The 21,863-nt window shown below is 47.2% G+C and overlaps 1 protein-coding gene across 1 annotated transcript; it reads right to left on the bottom strand.

Annotated features, from left to right (window-relative positions):
- Positions 1 to 5,549: 5,549 nt before the first annotated feature.
- On the bottom strand, positions 5,550 to 20,812 carry CLRN3 (clarin 3). The gene is made up of 3 exons (XM_001140957.4): positions 20,427 to 20,812; positions 11,565 to 11,744; positions 5,550 to 6,339 (listed from the first exon to the last, which is right to left on the bottom strand). The coding sequence occupies exons 1-3, from the start codon at positions 20,653 to 20,655 to the stop codon at positions 6,068 to 6,070; spliced, it is 681 nt and encodes a 226-aa protein (XP_001140957.1). The 5' UTR covers positions 20,656 to 20,812; the 3' UTR covers positions 5,550 to 6,067.
- Between the last annotated feature and the right edge of the window lie 1,051 nt (positions 20,813 to 21,863).

The following is a 21,863-nucleotide window of genomic DNA, read 5'->3' on the forward strand; positions in this document are numbered from 1 at the left end:
AGTGTAGCTGCCGCTGCTGCACAAAAGAATCCGCATGGGGAGTGAGGAGTAACAGGCGGCAGTCAGTCCCACTCAGCTCCCACGCACTTGGCAAGGCAGGCCTCACACCCGCAGGGTTCAGCCAACAGCAGCGAGCTGGGTTCCAGGCAGCCTGCTCTCAGAACTCAAAACCGCCCAGGCCATGAGCCTTCCTGATAGAGACAGAAACCTGGCTTTCATGCTTCGCCCCTCCAGGTCCACCCGGGAAGCAGGGGTGCCAGCTCCTGCACTCGTGGCCATAGCACACTTCCCAGTTCCCCCTGGGTTCAAGCCAATAGGGTTCGTCCCCTCTCGAGATTATGTGGCAAAACTCAGTTGGGAGCTTCTCTCACCCTGTGACCACCGCCTGAGTTGGCTGGCAGACTTCCGCAAGGGCCCCTGTGGGATGGGATCAGGAATGGCTTCCCTCCATCACCGCTGGAGCCTGGGAGTGCCCACAAAGCCTGTCTCGATGCTGCTCCTCCCTCTGTTCTCCCCACCACTCACTAACTCGGCTCCAGTGCTGGGCAGGGTCATGGGCTTCTGAGGGTTGCAGCTCCCCTGTGGGAGTGAGCATCCTGGCAGCTGTGTCTCCCCTCACGCTCTGGAGACTCAAAGTCTTCCATCTGCTTCGCGGTATAGGCTGCTGCCCGCCACTTCTTTCAAAGGGACTATGGTTTCTTTCCCTTTCTGTTAAGTTCCTGTGTTGCTCTTGGAGAAAAGTTCACAGTGTGAATCTCTACACACTATTTCGTCTTTCCAAGTGGGAGAGGCAGGCTAACTAACAATGCCTCCCATCTGCTAGCTTGGGGGAAGAAAAAGGTTCATTGATCTTAAGACCAGAACCTATTTAGGAAGACAGGAAAGATACTGGTCAGCATGTAGTGTCCAGTGAAAATGGTTACATTTGTAGTCAAAAGGTCAATGTTTCCCAGTGTATATACCACAAGAGTCCTGCACACTGGGTTACTCAAAATGAGACGGGCCTGGGGCCAGCAGAGGGAGGCCAAGGTCTACTACTGGGAAGTGCACTTTGGACTTTGTGCAACCCTTTTATACACACGCAGAGCCGCTGCCAGGCTATAGGTCCCAGGTGTGCCTCGAGGAGACATTGGCGGGTAAATCTGCATCAGAATCTCTGCTCAGCCTCTCCTTGGTCGTGGCATGGTGGGGACACCACTTTGCCAACCTAAGCCTTAGTGGCTCATCTATCAGATGGGGTTAACTGTAAAACAACACATGATATTGCTGTGAGGATTCAACACAATCTCCTGTTTGCAGGGTTTGGGGCAGGCACACCCTGAGGCCTGGCACCTGTGGCTGTGGTCTCTGCTGTTGCAACAGCCTTGAAGACTGGGACCCCTACTCGGACCCCCGCTCTCTTCTGGGGGACCCTGGAAGGCTCCACCATATCCCTACACTGAGTAAGAAAAGGAGAAGCTTCCCCCTGTGGGAACAGTGACTTATGGGAGCTGAACGTGGTGCCGAAGTGGCGTGCCTCAAGAGAGCCAGAGGAGCAGGGCATTCCGAGGGCCAGGATGAGACTAAGGGCCAGGACGAAATGAAACGCCTCCTTGCCGCTTGGCAGGAGGGGCGTGAGAAGCAGGAAGACTATTCATTTTGTAAAATGAATAGTCATAAAATATAATTCATTTCTTCCTCAATCTTCCCTTTTTACTAAACATTTAAACATTTTGAAAATGAAACTTTCATGGTCTGAAACCTGTCACTAAAACAAATTCTTTTTCTCTTTTAAACTAGGACTTTGTCTGAAATTCTAATCAGTGCTGTCATTATTTTTCAGGGTCTTTGGGCAGTGTGAGGACGTATGTCAGCAAGAGCATAACAAACACAGAATTGGCAGCCCTAACGGTGAGGGAAATAGTACCTGTGTATCCACGGCGTCCTCACTGCCACCCCACATGGGGCATTCAGGTTTCACAGACATCCCTTATGCCTCAGGTCCTTCTCCAGTGCAGCCGTAGTAAACCAGCGCCCTGGTCACCAGGAGTGCTTTGGGCCCTGGCCTTCTATTTGAAGGATCACAAAGTCCTCCTCTGGGTAGGTGTGGAGGGTCATGCAGAGGAGACCCCACCATCCCCTGCTGGGGTCAGCACCCAAGCTCACCTGAGGATTCATGTGAAACACATTGGGTGCCTTTGCCTGGGCCCGCTGCCTCTTTCCCTTCTGAATGAAGAAGACCCAGCATGAGGCTCACAAGCAGGGTGAGGCGAGGCCTTACCTCCTCTGGGGCACACCAGGAATGCCACACTTCCCATCTGGAACAGAGCTCCAGGACCAGGGGCCACCCTTCCTTCCCTTCCTGACTCCACCCAAGCACCTCTCCTCGGCCTGATACACAGAAACTGTCCAACGAATCCAACACAGAAAGAAAGGACTTGGAGACCTGTTTCCATTCAGCTCTGCCACTTGTCAGGTTGAGTTCCTGGGCAGGTCTACTAACGCCTCCGGGCTGAAGTGTTTTGTTTATTACTGTTTGTTTACAGGACAGCAGAATGAGTGTGGCCTGCAGTGGCTAAGGGTGGTGACATTATTCCCACTCACAGTTTCTACTGTGTTCTAGGGACTTATGGGTCTGTGACAGAGGAGGCCACCCTGAGCCGTCAAGGGCACAGAGCTCCTTGTTATGGTTTACTCACAACAGCCCTGCAAGCTAAACCAGCTCTTGTGATCCCATTTCACAGATGATTAGAATGAGGCTGACTGAGACGAAGTCACTTCTCTGAGTCGTAAGTAGCAGATCCCAGGTGGCGTGACTCCAGAACTTCCCTGCTTCATCCTACACTGATTCTTGTTTCTCTTATTTATGTATTTATTTTTTTTCATGAGGAAAGATGAGCTCAGAGATAGGCAGTGACTTTGCTGGTTTCTCACCACTCTCTGTGGGATGTCAGAGCAGCCTACGAAGGTTCTCAAGTCCTGGGAGGTGGAGGTGTCTAAGGGGTCAGGGAACGAGGACCAGGGCTAGAGAGCTGGTCACCTGTTAGGAGAGATCAGTCCTCTGCACCACTGGCTGATGACCTCATCTGCCTGAGGCCCCTGAAAGTTCTGAGTGCTGGGTCCAAACAGTCCAGAGGGGCGCAGGGACCAAGGGCCCCCAGCTTCTCTCCACACTGGAATTTCAGGGTCAGAGGGCCCCTGACTCTGAGCCATCCCTGCCCCCTACACATCTTGCCTGTTGTCTGGGCTGTAGAAAGGCAACAGATTAGTCAACTAGAAACCTGCTTTGAGTCTACCCTGAATGACCGGTTCCAGCATAAGAGAAGGAGGGTTGCTAGGTAGGCGTGGGGTGGGGAAGGAGTGCCCACTCTGCAACTCGGCTTAGCACCTGCTGCCCTTTGCAGAATCTGCAGGGTCCCAGGCCCTCCAAGAGGCCGAGCAGCCTCAAAAGGCATGAAGCTACTGGCGTGTACCTGCGGCTCCACAGGCAGCATACAAGGGCATCGCTAGTGCATGGCCGTGTGAGGCTGGCTGCAGGATCCCTAGGTGGACCCTGAGAAATACCATATCCAAGGACACAACGCTCCCGTCCTGCCTAACCCACAGGGTTTGTTGAGATGATCAGACACAATTCTAATGATGATAGCAAAGCTTACCTGGAGGTTCCCTCCCGTATCCCACCGTGCTTTGCAAACACTAACTCACTGGCTGAGCCCAATCAGTTTGACAACAAAGTACTGATTTCTCTAAAGTTCTCATCATAGACTGTATGAAGAGCATATGTTTTACACAACTTACTTATTTTGCAAATATGGATAAACCTTTGCAACCCAGATCATCATAACAAGACCACGTGGGTTCATTAGAGTCATACAGTGTTTCAACGGTCATAATATGACTAGTTCAGACCCCTTCGAAATAGTGCTTCAGGTGAATCTATTCACCAAATGTAAAACAATGTACATTTATTAGTTGTTTTAAAACAGCAAATTGCTATTCATTGTGTAATGAATTGTTGCCTTACTATGCCATCCACCCATCTTGTAGGCTGAGGCATGGAGGCCTGTGTTCACCCTTCCACACACCCACCTGTGCTTGTGAATAGCATTAAAGCCATTTCTACAGACTTTGCATGTGTAGTTTCATTATCTTCTGCCTTAAAACACATTAAGGAAACCATTCTCTTTGTCTCCCAAATTGTGAAACGTAGTTCCATTTACCTGCTTCCCATGTTTTAAAGGTCATTTGTGATATAAGTATTAAGAAAAATTTTCCCCCTAAGGAAACTGAGCTCTGCTCAAATGCCGAGGTGAATAAATGCAGCGCTTTTTCCACAAAACACAATCATTCACACAAACACACGATGCGAGTGCCTGTTTAGCAATTGTTTCTGTGGGTTTGTTATCTATAGCTGTTTCCTCTTCATTAGTTGTTTACATTATTAAAATCTGATATCAAATGCAAACTTTCAAAGAATGTGTTTCTAGATCCAAAGAATTTAGAAAATGTTCACTGTTGATCAGATTTTTAAAAATATATTCACAGTTAATATTAAGAGTAACTTTGAATAAGTAGGGCTTTAGAGCAGGACGTGACAGAGAACTGACCTTTCCAAGAATGAGCACAATTTGTGACTAAGTACCTCTTTTAAATGGAGTTTAGCAATTGCTTTCTGAATACCTGTCTTGACTGTCCAACAGTAGCTCCATGGGGGCGGATACCCTGGTGAGCACTGTGCTAGCCACATCTCAGGTATCCTACATGTATTTCTTAAACGAAAAATATTCTTTCTAAGACAGTGTTAAAAAATCATGAGTAAGAAGGTCATTAATCCCTGATAGCGTCATAAATGAGATATTCTTCTGCCCAACGAGATGCTGCTCTGCAAATCACACCCAGGGAATTCTGCTCCTTTTGGCCATGGTCCCATCAAGACACGCAAGGTGATCGTTTCAGAACCCTATCAGTGTTCAACCTGGCTAACTTGTGAAATAGTCAAGCTCAAAAGATTCTCAAAGTGATTTTCTGGGAAAATATTCTACTGTAAAGAAGGTCAGATCCATTCTGTTGCCTTTAAAACATTTTCCTGGTCGCCCACCGGCTTCTCATGAAACCGGGAACCAGTTTCACCCAATCTGTTCTCAAAGGGCTACCCTACCCCATGCCCGTGTTCCACGTTTGCCCTGTCCCTGACTCAAGGAATGAATGCCTGCAAGCCACAGTGTTCTAACCCATTTCTCCCTCAGTCTCTGGCTGGGCAGGAGCCTGCTGATGGATGACACACTCCCATCAGACCTGCCACACCCAGGTCTACACCACAGAAACTAAGGCTGTTGGTTGACACGGTGGATGCTAGAACTTGCTGCAATGTTTCATTTCCATTTTGACTGAATTCACCACAATTCCTATTAAACCAAAAATATAATGTTTAGCCTCTTTAGCATATAGACCACAGGGCTATCATTTTTCTCTTTCTCTGATATTCTCATTTCTATTCTCTTTCTGACCAAAACCCCATCTAGGAATATCAAAAATGTGTTTGAGGATCACAGTAATCACCTTTACCCACCGTTGGGTTTGAATATGCCAGCAACTGAGGGTCCAGAGAACCAAGTCATTTACTCCAAAATCTCTCTTTGCCTCCAGCACTTGGTCCTGGAAAGGTGAGTTCTGAAACCCTCTGTTCCCAGAAGTCTTCATGCATAGAGTAGAATAAAAATACCCAGTCCCTCCTGAGGGGAATGAGATCATAGGCACTGAAGTGCTTTGAGATACTCAAAGAAAAGAAACATGACACAGCCTTTTATTATTTCAGATTGTGAGACCAGGTCAGAAGGGTCGTTACGCTCATCATGATACTATTGCTTTGAATACCACACAGACCAGCGATGTTTCCCATTCATTTCCCCAACCTTGTGGGAAAAATTTTCAGGAGTACAGCATCAATGAAGAACACAGTGTCATGAAACACAAACGCTGTCACAGATGACAGTCACGTTACCATGCTGAATTGTCCAGAGAAGCTAACCAGTTACTACTCAGGGCTGATGTAAAATAGATGCAACGCCAAAATGAGATGAAAGAGAATTCAGAATAAAATTCCGTCCCTTGGAGCATACTCCATTGGCCTTCTCTGCTCCTGCTTCCACTGGTATCTGGCCTTCTGGTAGAAAAAGATGATGGTTACAGTGACTATATTTAGAAGAATGATGAGCAGTATGAGCCAGAACGAGTATCCGTAACTGTGGGTCGTTCCTTTACTGGTGGTTGCCGGGTAAAGCATTTGGAACAACTCTTCGGAGAGTTGGTTGGACTGGGTGTTCGCCACAAACAGTATCATGGTCACAAAAACGAAGGATGCTGAAAGGAAGATGGAGTTTCATGCATGGCATGGTGATACAGTTTTTAATGTCACTTATCTTTATGGAACACATATATATGGGAATGTATTGCATATCTACACAGGAGTTTACACTCTTTTAAGCACTAGGGAGAAGGTACAAAATTGTAAGACACAAACTAGATGTCTAGGCATAGAACACTAAAGATTGTGCAGGGCTGTGTATGACCAATAGTGAACGTGATGACTCAAACGCTTTCAGAAGTAGTTGTGCAACTTGTCTACCAAACAGCGCACTTCCTAGGTGGTGAATGCAGTAGTGTGCTGAATGAATGATTGAATAGGACAGTTCAGAGGGAAGCTGTATAAGGAGGTCTGGGAAGAGCTGAGGAAGGACAGGGCATCACAGATGGAAGAAGCCGCCTTAAAAAGACCCTGGGTGGGCAGTGGGCCTGGAGCACCTGGGACTGTGAGATACAAGCTCAGCTGCTGGGGAGAGGTCCCAGGGTCCTAAGAACTGGGTACCGAGACTGGGCTGCCCTGAGAGCCACAAATGCCATCCCAGGAGCTTGAATCTCATGGCATATGATGCCACTGGCAAGTGTCTAATCAAGAGGAATCTCCTTACAAAACTCATTAGAGAAGAGAACTTATTGCATGTTTCTGTCTTCCCTTTTTTATTCTTCACAATATCCTCCACTAGAAAACATTCTTTTTTGTTTGTTTTGAGATGGGGTCTCACTCTCCCCTGGGCTCTGAAGTGCAGTGGTACCATCTCAGCTTACTGAACCTCCACCTCCCAGGCTCCATTGATCCTACCACCTCAGCCTCCTGACTGGCTGAGACTACAGGTATATGCCACCATGCTTGACTAATTTTTTATGGAGACCGGCTTTTTCTATGTTGCCCAGGCTAGTCTCGAACTCCTGGACTCAAGTGATCCACCTGCCTCGGCCTCCAAAAGTGCTGAGTGTGAGCTACTCTGCCGAGCCCTAAAGAACATTCTTCAGTATAGACTTGGGAGAGCCACTTTTGTCTAGTTAAAAGAACGTAGTTCTGGAGTCAGAGAGAACAGGACTGGAAATTCCAGCTAGATGAACTTGGACAAGTCATGTAGCCTTTCTGAGCCTCATTCCTCATCTTTCAAAGGGAATGAGATAGAGACAAAAAAAAAATGTAGATTAGGGCTTTCGCGGTTGCCTAGTGCTGGAAGTGGGCTGGGAGGGGGTGATAGCTAAAGGGCATGGGGTTTCTTGTCAAGGTGATCAAAATATTCTAAAATTGGCGGTGGTAAGGCTTGCCCATGTCTGAGAACATATAAAAAACCATGGAATTGTATACTTTAATGGGTGAATTGTATGGTGTGTGACTCGTGTCAATAAAGCTGTTAAAAGAAAGGTTTTGGAGGATAAGGATGCCTATGTTCCAGGATCTGTGATGAGGCCGGTGAGCAGGCTCACCCAGTGAGGTCTGATACGCACGGGGGCCGCCAGGGGATCCTGGCCACGGAAGCCCCTTGAGACTCCGTCTGCTGCCATGTACCCAGAACTCAGTGGACATCAAATGTATCCTGCTATAACCCACACCCAGGGAAACCTTCCAAACCGTCCTTCAAAAGGCCTTAATTAGAGGGGTTTTGTATGAGGAGAATGTTTTAAACATTCCTTGATGACAGACCTTCATCCTCAATGTAATGGTTTTATTTCTTAATAATTTGTCCGTACAAAAGCCCTGACCCTCTGAAGCTCTCCAGGTGCCTCACAGCCTTAATTATCTTTCATTTTCCTCTTGTGAAGTTTCTTATAAAAGCTTAATCATAAAGGGGCAGGATGTATATAGTCTAAATGCTTTTTTCCAGAGTGGGCTGCCTAGAACTTTGATTTGAATGGGGAGGGGCCGACACACAGACACAAAATGCAAACCTGAGTCCCCTTTAGTGATGAGATGCCCAGAGCCTCTACCTGCCAGGCTTCTCCAGCCTCTGGGACAGAAGGATTTATAGGGGCTGGAGGAAGCCCCGGAGTAGATGAGGAGCTTCGGAAGGCTCGCGGACCCTGGCTTCTGTCCTGGCCTGTGACCATTGGGCCCTGTGACCTCCTGATCACTTTCCACTCTCTGAGTTCCTTAGATGAGACACACATGTATTTGGAACAGGCAGTCTGCAAAGTTGTCTCTGGCTCCAAGCTTCTCTCAGGGGACAATTTTATCCCCTGAGGCCAGGATGCAGCCTCATCAGGTCAGTGTGGTGCAGAAGGTAGGCTGAGGTCAGAGGTCACGGGAATCTAGGAAGTGAGACTGCTGTTTGTCTCCTCAAAGCAGAACCTGCTTCTTTCTGTCAGAAACAAGCCAGGAAACCCACTTCCTTCCCTACCCAACATCTGCTGGCCAAGCAGAGGTTGTTCAAAACCAGCCCCTAGGAGTTTGGAGCACTTCCTTCTGGCCCCAGGACTCCCAGAAGTCAGTCTGATCATGCTGTCCCACAGCCATGACCCAAGGCAAGAATTAAGACATCTCTGTATACAAGCCCTTCTGCAGGCTGAGCCTCCTGGAAACTGAGAGTTTCAGTAAGTTCTCAAATCCTCAAAGCTCCTGTGAGAAAATCAGGAACCCCCAAAGGGCTACTTTGGGCAAAAGTCAGGCCTATCAACCCTGTTAGAGTCAAGAGGCCTCAAGGGGCATTTAGAGGAAGCTAAGCTGTGCTGAGGCCTTCTCCCAGGCAGGCATCAGAATGCAATCTGCTCCTTACACATCAACCTCTCAGGTTGTTTTCTGCCCACCTCACAGCCTCCCTCTATGTGTTAGAACTTGCTCCTGAGCCAGGAAAGGAAGGTGGCAGGAATTCCCTCTCCGTCCAACAATTCTTTGTGGATAGGAGTAGGCAGGGCTACGGGGAGGCTCTCAGGTCCCTGTTTTTCATGTTTTCCTTCACAAACATGCATGAGGCCTCTGCTATACGCAAAGCCAGCCCGTACTCCGCAGCGGAGGAGCAGAGATATGGAGCCACAGCCTAGTGGAAAAGGCAGTGGACTTTGAACCCTGCAGGCTGTAGACACAGCAATGCTGGGTCCCTGTTGTTCGGCCGGCGCCACACCTGGCCCTCTACTCTGGTCCTGGCGCCTGTTTTCCCTCCAGGAATGCAGGCTTCCTTCCCCACTCACCCCTGTGGCTGGGGAAGGGCCGATTCCAGCCCCAGCTGCAGGATGGGCAGGTAGCCTTGGCCCATTAGTGGATGGCTTGGGGAATTCAACCCTGCCAGCCACAGAGATCGGTCAAGGGATGGGAGAAGGGCAATGCCAGTGCAAAGTAGCCCAGGACTTTCTCTGAATTTGGAGGAAATGAGAAATTTTTTTCTCCTGGGGCTGCCACCATCAGCAATGAGCCCAGGGTGGCCAGCAGTCATCTTATCTTCAAGAGGATTGATCTGGCCAATTAATGAATGATGGAGTCAATGCTGAGGATTTCAGTAGATGGAGCAATGGCAGGAAACAGTCCTCACGACACGGGCCGAGACCTTGACTCGAGCTGTGTCTGAAGCCACTGCTTCTCGTACTTTCTTAGTTACATGAGCAAAAGTAAAAATAATCTATCTCTTTACCCTGGCCATAAGTACCTATTGGTTTACCTTGGTTTGATTGACTGGGGTGAACCATCATCATACAAGTAGCTTAGGCAAGGGACTCTGGCATTCAGGTGAGTATATCTGATTGTGTAACAAAGTCCCTTAACCTCTGACACTCAGCTCTGCCATAAGAAAGGGAAACAGTGATATTCATTCTACAGGACTTTTGTGCCTCGTCCATAGTGGCTGCCCATTAAATTGGGGGATTTATTTGTTTTTACCCCCAAGTAATAAAAGCACAGAAAGAAAGAGCCAGTCATATATGAATGTGGTTAAACTAGCCTGACCCCAAATCCTTGGAGCTGAGGTGTGAGTATGTAATGTGACTCTGGTCCACCTGTAGTCCTGGCTTAATGCTTTTCCATTTTAAAAAGCATCCCTCACCGTCCTACCTGTGCTGTGCTGGGGCCAGTTTGTACATCTCAACTCCACGTCAGTGATCTCACATTGGGAGTTTGAAAACGGCCATGTGGCTGTGTTTACACGATTCCAATCACCAGGGCTTTTTTCTCTTTTTGTTTTTCCCCACTGGAGAGCCAGTTGTTCATATTCCTCAGCACACCTCTACTCCATGACATGGAGACGCTGGCCTCCTTCAGCCACCTGCGCCTGCCTCGTGGTAAGGATGACACTCAATGGAGGGACAGGATGATGCTGCCCTCAGCCCCTCCTCCGAGGCTTCCTGACATGTCTGATATCCAGAGCCTCCTTCCTGTGCTTCAAAATTTCAGGCCTGTGTTAAAATGCGTCACCTGGAGCCTACATGAAGCCACCTCAGAAATCATTTCCTTAGGACAGGCTTCATTCCCAAGGTCCAGTTTTGATGGTGGAGAGGGAAAGAACAGGAGAAACCTGACTGCCTGGTGGGAGCAAAAGGCCCTGAAGGCAGCTGGGCAGGGCAAATAGGTACTTCCCCAGCCCTGCTCTGGGCAGATGGGCAGCTGCAGAGCCCTGGAAAAACCCAGTGAAAGCCAGAAGACTGTGAGTCAAGGCTGGGACCTGCTTCCCATCTGGGCTCCATCCTCCCAGCACCACACCCATGAAACAAACAAAATAACCAAGCAACACCACCCAGCAACACCCCAGGCTCACAGGTAGCCCACAAAAAAGGTATTGCACCCAGATTCTCTTATGTGCCATTATCTGTGGCTCTGTGGCACGACCATGTAGAGATGTCATGTGTGGAGACCAAGTGGACTCTTGTCATGTGGAGGAGGAAAGAGAAGGAAGTGTGTGCTGGTGTGTTCATGTGTATGTGTGTGCACGTGTGTGTGCTTCTACATGCCACACAGAGCCTAGTTTGGAGTTCAGCACATGGCAGAAGCCCGGTCAATATTTTGTTGACTTTTGTGCATTTTGACTTCTTATGTTAGAGTCTCAAAAGCAAAGCCTGGCTTGTTATAAGCCTCCTCAGCAGTGCATTTAAAACAGAATTCTATTTCCAGAGATGCTTCATAAACACTTTGGATTGACAAAATAAACCCCAGCCCTCAGCTCATGGAGGTCCTCATAGTTTCCTTGGCATAAACGTGACTGTGTATGTTCATGCATGTGTGAGAGGCAGAGACATGGGGACAAGCGGGATGCAGTTTTCTGCAGAGCACCGAGTCTCACAGGGCCACTCACCGCCGAGCCCGTTCCAGGTGTACACCCCCGTCGGCCCCAGGAATGTCTGGTAAGGGTTGCTGATGCTGTTGTAGAAGGTAAACCCAGAGCTCAGCAGCGACGTGATCAAACTCAGGACCAGGAACAGGATAGTCACCGAATGCAGAGTTTTTTGGGAAGAATTATTCAGTATCTCTAAAACTAAAACAATGTTTTGTGAGTGCATAGCACATAATGCAAATACCAGCTCTGGCCTGGCATTCCTCCCCACCCTACCCTCTTAGTGACTTGAGTTACTGGTTGTTGGATGTCAGTTAGAGATACCAGGAGCCTCCAAATCACGCAAGAACAAGACCCGCATTCCCCACTGGAGGCTGGTTATTGAATCAGTGGTTGGCTGGGTATAACCATGACACTACAGATAACTGGACATTTATGCTGATTTTGAAGTCTCCTAGGAAAGAGTTTACCTTCCTGGATACCGGCAGCAGGGCTGGACAGCCTTCCCATTACTGAGCTTGGGCTCCGTCCTTGCCAAGGTGCTTTTCCCAGTTTCATCAGTGCCCCTGTTGCTCTGAGCACTAACTTGGCTTCCACTTGGAGGCACTCACAGGGTAGGTCACCCTGAAAACCTGTGCACTGTGAGAATCCCACAAGCCCTATGGCGTCTGGGGTAATTGCATGAGTCAGGGGTGGCATCAGCAGAGAAAAGCCTAAGAAAGGTGACCAGGAAAGTGGAAGCTGAAGGCTGACATAAGAAAATGACTTCTGTTGGTGCAAATCGAGTTGTGGGTCCTACTTCAGACTCCACTTCCCTGGGGCCAGAGAGGACCAGATGCCCAGAGGGCTCCAACGCTGGAGGCGGCTGGGAATTCGCCCATGAGTGAGCCTTGACTCTGCTTTCCAAGGAGAACTCTTCTGAATCCTAACAGCATTGGATGAATTTGCATATTTCTTAAGTGCAGAGGAGCTCCAGGCATGGAAGGACACTCTTATAACATGAAGCAAAGGTGCCCTGGCTGTCAGTCCTGGGTTCCTGGTTTTGCCTTTCTCGGGCTTCTGACTGCCACCAGCCATCTCCTCCACCTGCTCTTTTGTGGAGGACGCAATGCCCAGGCACCACAGGGCTGCACTTACATGTAAGCCCAGCCCAGCCACGGGCTGACAGGGTGTGTGAGGCCCTGTGGAGGAGGCCAGCACATGAAATAGTGTTTGCAGGGATGTTCTATGAAAGTCACCAGGACATGGGAGAAAGGGATTAGGGAGAAGAGTTCTGAGTCACAGTAAGGCCACAGCAACATCACTGGGAACAGGTGGGTAAAAACAAGTGAAAGGCTCTTTCTTTCCGTTCTGGTTTCTCTGGTCTCCAGGGAGAGAGCCTTGGAGACCTCACCTCTTTATCTGGAACAGCTTTAAAGAACAGAAAGCGAAAAGGCCAGGTAGGATCTCTGATTTCTGGGCCTAGGGGTGGTATTCCCTCAGCATATGCCCACGGGTCGAAGGTCAAGGAGTTCCTAATGGAACCAGAGTGTTTCAAAGAATTCAGAATGGGAGGCAGGAGACCCCAGGGTGCTGTGGGCACCCATGGGAGGGGTCACCAAGTCCCCTCCCCTTTCCCTCCCTGCATCGCCATAATGATTTAAAAATTCCTCATTATGCTGAGCCCAAATCTGCATCTCCACGACTTAAACCCAGGGGTCCTAATTCTCCTTTGGGAATCATACAAAATTCACTTGCTCCTTTCCTGCCTGGCAGCCTTTCCAAATATTTGAGGAGGGATATAAATCCCAACATGATTAACAGCCCACGTTTCTGGAGTATTCTCTGCTGGGTGTGACTGCAAAGTTCCTGCCAGCCTGGCCCCCTACACATACTTTATTCTGACTCTATTTCTCTTTCTCTCTTTTTCTTCTGTTTTTGGAGACAGGGTCTTGCTCTGTCACCCAGACTGGAGTGCAGTGGCAAGATCATCACTCACTGCAGTCTTGATCTCCCGAGTTCAAGCAAAGAATCCTCCTGCCTCAGCCTCCAGAGTAGCTGGAACTACAGGATGTGCCACCACGACCACGCTCAGCTAATTTAAAAAATTTTTTTTTTTTTGAGTTGGAGTTTCACTCTTGTTGCCCAGGCTGGAGCGCAATGGTGCGATCTCGGCTCACCCCAACCTCCGCCTCCCAGGTTCAAGCAATTGTCCTTCCTCAGCCTTCCGAGTAGCTGGGATTACAGGCATGCACCACCATGCCAGGCTAATTTTGTATTTTTAGTAGAGATGGGGTTTGTCCATGTTGGTCAGGCTGGTCTCGAACTCCCAACCTCAGGTGATCTGCCCTCCTTGGCCTACCAAAGTGCTGGGATTACAGGCATAAGCCACCACGCCCAGCCTTTTAAAAAATTTTCCATAGGGACAGGATCTCACCATGTTGCCCAGGCTGGTCTCCAATTCCTAAGCTCGAGTGATCCTCCCTCCTTGGCCTCCCAAAGTGCTGGGATTACAGGCCACCACACATGGCCAGATAGACACGGGGCTCCCAATGAGACCCGACACTCCCCTTGGACAGGAGGACGTCATCACTCCATTTTTGAACCCCTTAATTCTATGTGTTCACTATTGTTTTCTTTTTTGGCTTTTTAATCAGCAGTGTTCTATGAGGAAGAAAAGTTTCCTCCCATTGAACAGAGTGGGCATGAAGGAGATGTGACCAGCAGCTTGCAATTGGGTGCCTGAGAAACAGCCTCAGGGGCTGCTGGCAAAAGGGTCCTGTGGTAAAGACCCTCATCCCAAGCGGTGCAGGCCTCGGGGTGCAGCCTCCTAGACCGGGAGTGGGAGAAGCCCCAGAAGCAGCAATGACAGGTAACCCAAGGGTTCTGGCTGCAAGGGAGAGTGAGAAAGTGCAGGAAAGAAAAGGGGAGGAGAGAGAAAAGGGCAGGAGGAGGGCAATGTGGATACGCCTCACAGCGGTTGGCATGGCCGCATGTCCCTTGAAAACCCATGGGAGAAGGGAGCAAACCAGGAGAAGACTGGGCAAGCCTCAGCTCAGTGGCATGAGGACGATGAATTCACCACCCTGCTCCTCAAGTGGAACTGGGGACTGTGAGCAAAGTCCAGCTCGCACAGGTACAGCCTACTTGTGCTCAATGGTGACTGGACTATTTTGCAATTTCTGCTAATAACCCATAGAGCGTGGTGAAATTCTCAGCATAGTCTCTGGCTATGCATCCCAGGGAAGGGCTCTAGCAGGACCTGGGTCACGCCAGCCACTGCCTGTTGCCTGGGCGGGGACGGGTGGGGCCTGCTGGGCCTGCCTTCTGGGTGGGTGGGATGTGGCCACCTGGGCTGGGACCTTTTTTTCCATCCCTGACCTCAGGTAAAATTTCTTGCCTCTGCCTATTGCTCGCTGTGGAGGTGCAGCCGTGGGGGGATTAATATTGCTACAATTTAGCACACACTTGTTTTGAAAGTAATAGAGGGTGACACCAGAGGAGAGAAGGAAAAAAAGCTACAGCACGTAGGACACACCTGTTCAGGGGGACAGGTCAGAGGCTGCAGATGAGTCACCGTAAGAGGGAATCGCTTCCCATTCCACACTCGCCAGCTCCTCCTGGACGCTAAAGGGGAAACTCCAGGATCTATCCCAAAGTTTGCTGGGGACTAAATAAACTCACTCCTTAGCAAAAAAGGAGCTGTGTCCAAGGCCCCTGAAGTGGCTTGCAGTATTCTTCTGCTTTACACACTTAGTAAAAGCTGTTTTTGGGTATTCACTGGTAAATGGTTCACATTCCTTTTTTTTTTTTTTTCAGAGTAAATTAGAAAGTGACAATTGAATTTAGTTTTGTTTGTGACTTTTGGTAAGATCTAATGATGTGATTTTTCAAAAGGGAGTCATTTGGGGCCTGTTGACTCATATTTTCTGCATATTAAGGTGACAATTCATCTTGATTCTAACTGCTGCATTTTAAAATTATTTTCCGGCTTTCTGAATTTCCTGCCACACAGGTCTGACAGCTGTATCTCCGCTCCAGCTCCTGGCTCAGAACTTAGACAATACAAGCTGAAAATTCAGGGAAAGTTACCAAGAATGAAATAACAATAAACTTCCATAGCATCTGACAGCTGCTCTCTGCCTACAAAATTAGCAAACACATTCCATTCTTTTTCTTCCTTTTAGAGGGCAAGTGTGTGAATCAGGAAAGCTACCTCACAATTGGCGCTAATTGCCCCAGGAGAGAGCCAAGAACAACGTGGCCAAAGAGAAGAGCGTCTGGCCCACAGATCCCGCAGCTGGGAGGCAGAAACGTGCTGCTGGGCAGTGGATAATGGGCGCCCATGAGAGCCATCCGGACATCCGGGCTCCCCACGCAGGAAAATGTAACCCTTCAGGCCCCACTTGCCATCTGCCTTTTGAGTTCTGGTTTTCTGTAAGTCCTCGGACATCAAGGGAGAGCCCGTGGCTTTGTGAGTGGATGGGTGGGAATTACCGTGACTCCCTCCGTAAGCACCTGGTCACCAGGGAGCCTGAACAGGGCAGCTCCCAGTGCCCCTGGGAGGAGCTCATTCTATCAACAGATCTCCAAGTGTGGCCTGGTAGCTCTCCCAGGGAGCCCAGGCTGGTGCCCCAGCCTCTCAGAAAGTTGCCAGGGTTCCTTGGGGAGAAGTGGCCTGAGCTTGGGAGGGCACCCTCTTTGTCCTCTCTACTCTCCCCATCACAGTGTGGTTATATCTCTGGGGGCAGATGATGAACCTGCTCTCCAGGAGAATCTCCTTGTGTGGACAGGGTAGGAGTAGTAGGGTGGGGACTCTTTATGAATTCTGGAGAAATAAACTTCATTTGTTCTTCTCTTTGCAATTTATTAGTTTCTGCAGCAGGTCTATTTTTCTAATTATTTTTAGCCTGGGCTAACGGTGCAATGTTGAGCTCCCTGAGAACACATGGAGGTTAGTGGAGAAAAGAGACTAGCAGGTGGGGGAGTGCCAGTTGGGGAGAGACTCCCGCCAGCTGCAGTGAATCCTGACTCGGAGGCAGCACTCAAAGGCCAGCCGGGAGCTGAGCTTTCCCTCAGTCTGCCTTGCTTCCTTTGCAAGGTTGTCCAGAGCTTTTGCCAATAAATTAATTTAATTTCAAGCAGGCCACATCCAAAGGACTTAAAAAACAATACCCAGTACAGCCATGCCTGTCAATCTAGTGCCTGGCCTTGGTGGAAGCTGGTTGTTGTCAACACTGAATTAGGATCAACTGGGAAGATTTTTAAAAAACGAGCAGGTCAGGGCCTCACCCCGCAGAGATTGCTATTTATTTGGTCCAGGGTGGGGATGCCTCACCCGCATCCCAGGTGAGTCTACCTTCCGCTGTAGGCAACGTGATTGCTCAAAGTCCCACACGTCTGCAAACCAGACTGTTCTTGGAACTGAGAACAAAGAGTGCGGTGTCACATGAGGAGAAATATCTCTCATAATAAAGTCCATCCTGGGCTGGTGACACCCTGTCTCTACAAAACATAAGAAAAGTGGCTGGGTGTGGTGGTGCGTGCTGGTGATCCCAGCTACACCAGAAGCTGAGGCAGGAAGATCTCTTGAGCCCAGGAGGTAGAGGCTGCAGTGAGCTATGATCACACCACTGCACTCCAGACTGGGCGACAAAGCAAGACGCTGTCTCAAAAAAGAAAAGAAAAATCTTGCCGGGCACAGTGGTTCATGCCTGTAATTCCAGCACTTTGGGAGGCCGAGGTGGGTGGATCACTTGAGGTCAGGAGTTTGAGACCAGCCTGGCCAACATGGTGAAACCCTGTCTCTACTAAAAATACAAAAATTAGCCGGGTGTTGTAGTGTATTCCTGTAATCCCAGCTACTAGGGAGGCTGAGGCACGAGAATTGCTTGAACTCAGGAGGTGGAAATTGCAGTGAGCCGAGATGGCGCCACTGCACTCCAGTCTGGGTGTGAAGCAGCCTGGGTGATGAAAAAACAAAACAACAACAACAACAAAAAAACGATCATAAACACTTTTCCTGTCAAAATGATTCTGTAAAAAATACGTTCTGGTCAGTGCATAGGCTGAGTAATATTTGAAACAACATTCACAGGAATTCCATGCCCTAAATGTGAATGACTCATTTTGTCATGTTTGCCAGTGTGAGGAAACAGAGCACATTGTGCTTCCGGGGCCCTGACCACATTTTCAAAACACAGAGTCAAAGGAATGACTTCTTTTTACATGGCACCCAAGATCCAGAACCGAGAAGGAGGTGGGTGTCCACAGTGTGAGCTTACACCTCCTAGCAGCTCATTTTTCAGGATTCTGTCCTCCAACGGGGCTTTGCAGACATGCATTTCCCCCCACCCCCTTGCTTCCATGCAGACCTGCACATACCATGCTCCAGCAGGGAGTGCAGGGCACTGATTTTAGCTGAGGAAGGGTCTTCATCTCACACTGAGTGGTGAGCCCTCCAAGGCCAGGAACCATGTGCAATGCCTTTCAGTATCCTGAGCCCCTTATACATGCAGCAGCTGCTCAGGGAAGTTTTTTTGAACAGAAATTAGATCTCCAGAACTTTGGGAGTAGCAAAGACAACCTGCTCACAGATGGACATACAGGACCTGTCACTTTTCATCCGGATGTTGGACAAACTAGGATGCAGCAAGTCAGCCTGAGCTGCCCGCACCCTCCAGTTACACACTGGAGGATTTCCTTACCAGGTCTGAAGGACGATTTTCCCCACAGATTGACCAATGTTGGCTGAATTATTTTGGCACTTTGAAATCAGCTGTCATTGCTTCCTTCTGCTATTTCGTTTCAAATCTACAGTCAAAATTGGCTCAATATGATAAATACCATGCAGAAATATAGCAGAGCTTTGCAATAATTATTACTCTTGGGGGACCCTTGATGTGACCTCACGCTAGCCAAGAAGCTGATATGGTTAAATTCTCAATTGGAACAGTCAGTCCACCACCGCTGGGCAAGAAAGGGGCGTTTGTACAGATTTGATTGTGCTGCCAATGGTTGGTTTCTGACTTGAAAAAAGCCCCACGTGGCCATGAGAAACCACAGGAGAGCACCCACGTCTCCATGTACACACTGCAGAGCTGCTCCCAGGAGAAGCATCCCGGGATCGTTAGCAGCTGAACACCGCAAGTTGAAGATTTCAGTAACATGACTTTCCCCTGTCTGAGAGAACTGCTTACAGGTGTTCAAGCCCAACGATTATTACAATCATTGGCAATAAAGATCCCCTAGGCTCTGAGAGGTCCTTAGGTGTCAACCAGAGTGACAGTGCAGCCCCTTCATTAATTGGGTGGTGGTTCACCTTCTTCAGCACCAGGAGGTTGGGCAGTGACTTGGGGAAGGTCAGAATGTGGCTCCCCAGTAACAGAGACTTAAAGTAGAGATCCAGCAAAGGGAAGGCAAATATTCTGCCTGGCTGTGTTCCCACCTGGGCTGCCGCACCTACCTGGCCCTGGGCCCTTTCAGGGCTCTCCTTGACAAGTGCCTGCTCTGGTCCCCTGACATCACCATGCTCACCTGCATGCACACAGGGCTTTAGAGCCAGGTCCTGACCCATCCTGGCCTCCTCTGAGTCTCCGTGCATAGAGATAGTTGATGCTTTCTTTGAAGCCATTTATCTCAAATTGGAAATCAACTGGTTCCAAACAGACACCATATGGAAACCAAAAAAAACTGTAGGTTTTGTCTCTTACTTAAAATTTGTTAAATGTGTCTGAGGCTTCAGGGCAGTTTTTGGTTTTGAAAATGCTATTCACATAACTGAAAGCATGACTGAGTCTCTGAAAGCTGCTGTAAAGCCAATGTTCCCCATCCTTATGGGAAGCTGAGGTTGACACCAGAGGCGATGTCCCTGAAAGGCTATGGCAATGCTAGGGGAGATGCTGCTTTTGCTAACATCTAAATGACAAATGTATAACTTGGGAACATAACCAGGTTGCTTTGGATTTAAGAAAATAGTTTCATTAACAAAGTCATAAACACACTAGAGCTAGAACTTAGAGCTAGTGTCTAGGACTCAAACTTCTTCATGCATTACACAAGGACGAAACATTACATGTGTATAAGGTAGAAAATGATGCATATTTATAAGTCAAAAGGTAATGACTGTATGATACCCAATAATGCCTGTATAATACTTGCATACAACATTGTTCAAAACAAAGTCCACTTAATGTGTTACATAATTTACAAATGTTTTTAAATTTAGAAAACATGAAGGTAGGTTATCAAACCTCAAAAGTCAAATAAGTAGCTAAATCAACTTATTATTCTCAATGAACTTTTAATTTTACTTCCATGGAGAGGAGGGCATTATTATATAAGAAATCAGAAAAAAAAGTTTAGGAATTCCTATCAAATATACAATTAATAAATTAATGGAAATTTAATATAATTTCCAACGATTAGATTTTTTGGAGGTAAATTAAAATCAGTTAAAGAAATGAACTTGAGAAATAGAGATAATAAATTTTCCATTTTACTCTTTCCTGCATAGATGCCACTTGTGAAGTTCTAGACAGAGGTTGTGGCTCCAGCTAAAAACCCAGTCAATACAGTTAAAACATGTGTTCCTACTGGCTATTCAATGCCGTATTGCTGCCACATATTTTTACTTATTTACTTGTCAGTCAACTTGGTAGGTATTATTTAAATACAGCCACTGCTAGAATGATATAGACTATTGTATTAATAGACACAAGGAGAACCGAGGAAGCTCAAATAATGACATGGCAAATTTCCAAAATTATGAGTTAAGCTTGTACCTTCAGCCTAACCCAAAACTTACAAAGAAATTATTTTTGAATGGTTATTTGGCCCAAATATAGAATGACATAAACCTTAATTCAATCTCACTATGTCCATTCAAATTAGTTTATCATTTACCTGCAAACTTTTTCTTTGGTTCTGCAAGTCCGTGACTCAATTCTTGACTACTCTCCCCACGAAAAAGTCCGTAAGTGATGAAAATGCTCCCATTTGAAGCAGAGTCTCTAACAGCAATTGTACTGGTGATCCATGCTTGTGTCCCAAGAATAGAGCAAATTACAATGAAGGACCCAAGGCTGGTGAAAAAGCTTGATAAGAACATCAATGTCTTCTTTGTGGTAGGCATTTTCACAGGAAAATAAGTTCTCTAGGACAAAAAAAGGAATATCTTCTTATAACACTTTTGAACCTTATCTTTTGAAGTCTAGTATTTAGAAATGGAGTCTAACACTTTATTGTCAAATATAAAATCTCACTCTTCCTGAGGAAGGGTTATGCTAATGGACATTGAACTCTGAACATGGCCATAAAATTAACAGTAGCTGAACTTTGGTCTGGAGTAAGAGGCTGCTATGGTTACAGCCAAACAGCATGAACAAGGGGTGGGCATGGTCTTCCCAGGGACTTCCTCAATCATGCAATTAATTTATAATCCTTGGCCAAGTGTCATGGAAGCAAGTTTAGCCTACCATATCATGACAGGAGTAGAATTCCTAAATAATAGGGCGTGGAGGATCTGTATTCCCAAAGCGTTGCTGAGTCTAGCAGACAACAACATGAAACCCCAACTCCTCCAAGAATTATTGGAAATATGTAAACATATACTTCACTATTGTGGATATTTATGTTGCTTCAATTTCACAATTATGATTGAGAAAGAACAACACCCAAATATCTTTAGGCATAAACCTTTGTTCATATCTCCACTTGCTTCCTTGCTTAAACTTCTAGAAGTTTGACGAAGTCTGTGGATTTTTCTGAAGTTTTTGCTATGCATTGCTCAGTTTCTTTACTCGTTAGTGATTTGACTCTTATAATTGTTCCAAGAGGAATCCTAAGGAGGGTAAACCTTTGTCAAATGTACTGTGGAGTGGAAAGAGAAAAGCTTACACCTCCTTATGTTTTATGCCTCTCTATTTTTAGACTTTATCAGAGAGATTTGGCTTTCAAATTTCCTCTTTCAAATTGGATCATATTTGCGTATTATTTAAATTATATCTTGAGAAGTTTCATCTTTATTACTTTTTAGTACTCTGATAGAGATGGTTCTGAACATTCTTGTTTTTGGTCGTTATAGCTGTATCCACTCTGTTGAATGGTAAATAGTTTATAAATGGTCATTTCTGGCCTTTCGAAAAACTCTCCCATTTGGCGAAAAGATCATTTCTTGAGATGATAAATAGACATTCATAGCATGTTTTCCATACCGCTTTTTACTGTATTCTTTGATTATTTAGTAATATCATATTAAGTTGGTGCAAATGTAATTGCGGTTTTTGCCACTGAAAGTTACATTTACTTTTAATGGCAAAAAAACGCAATTACTTCATCCTC

Source organism: Pan troglodytes, chromosome 8 (genome assembly GCF_028858775.2).
Source record: "Pan troglodytes isolate AG18354 chromosome 8, NHGRI_mPanTro3-v2.0_pri, whole genome shotgun sequence".
Taxonomy (NCBI): domain Eukaryota; kingdom Metazoa; phylum Chordata; class Mammalia; order Primates; family Hominidae; genus Pan; species Pan troglodytes.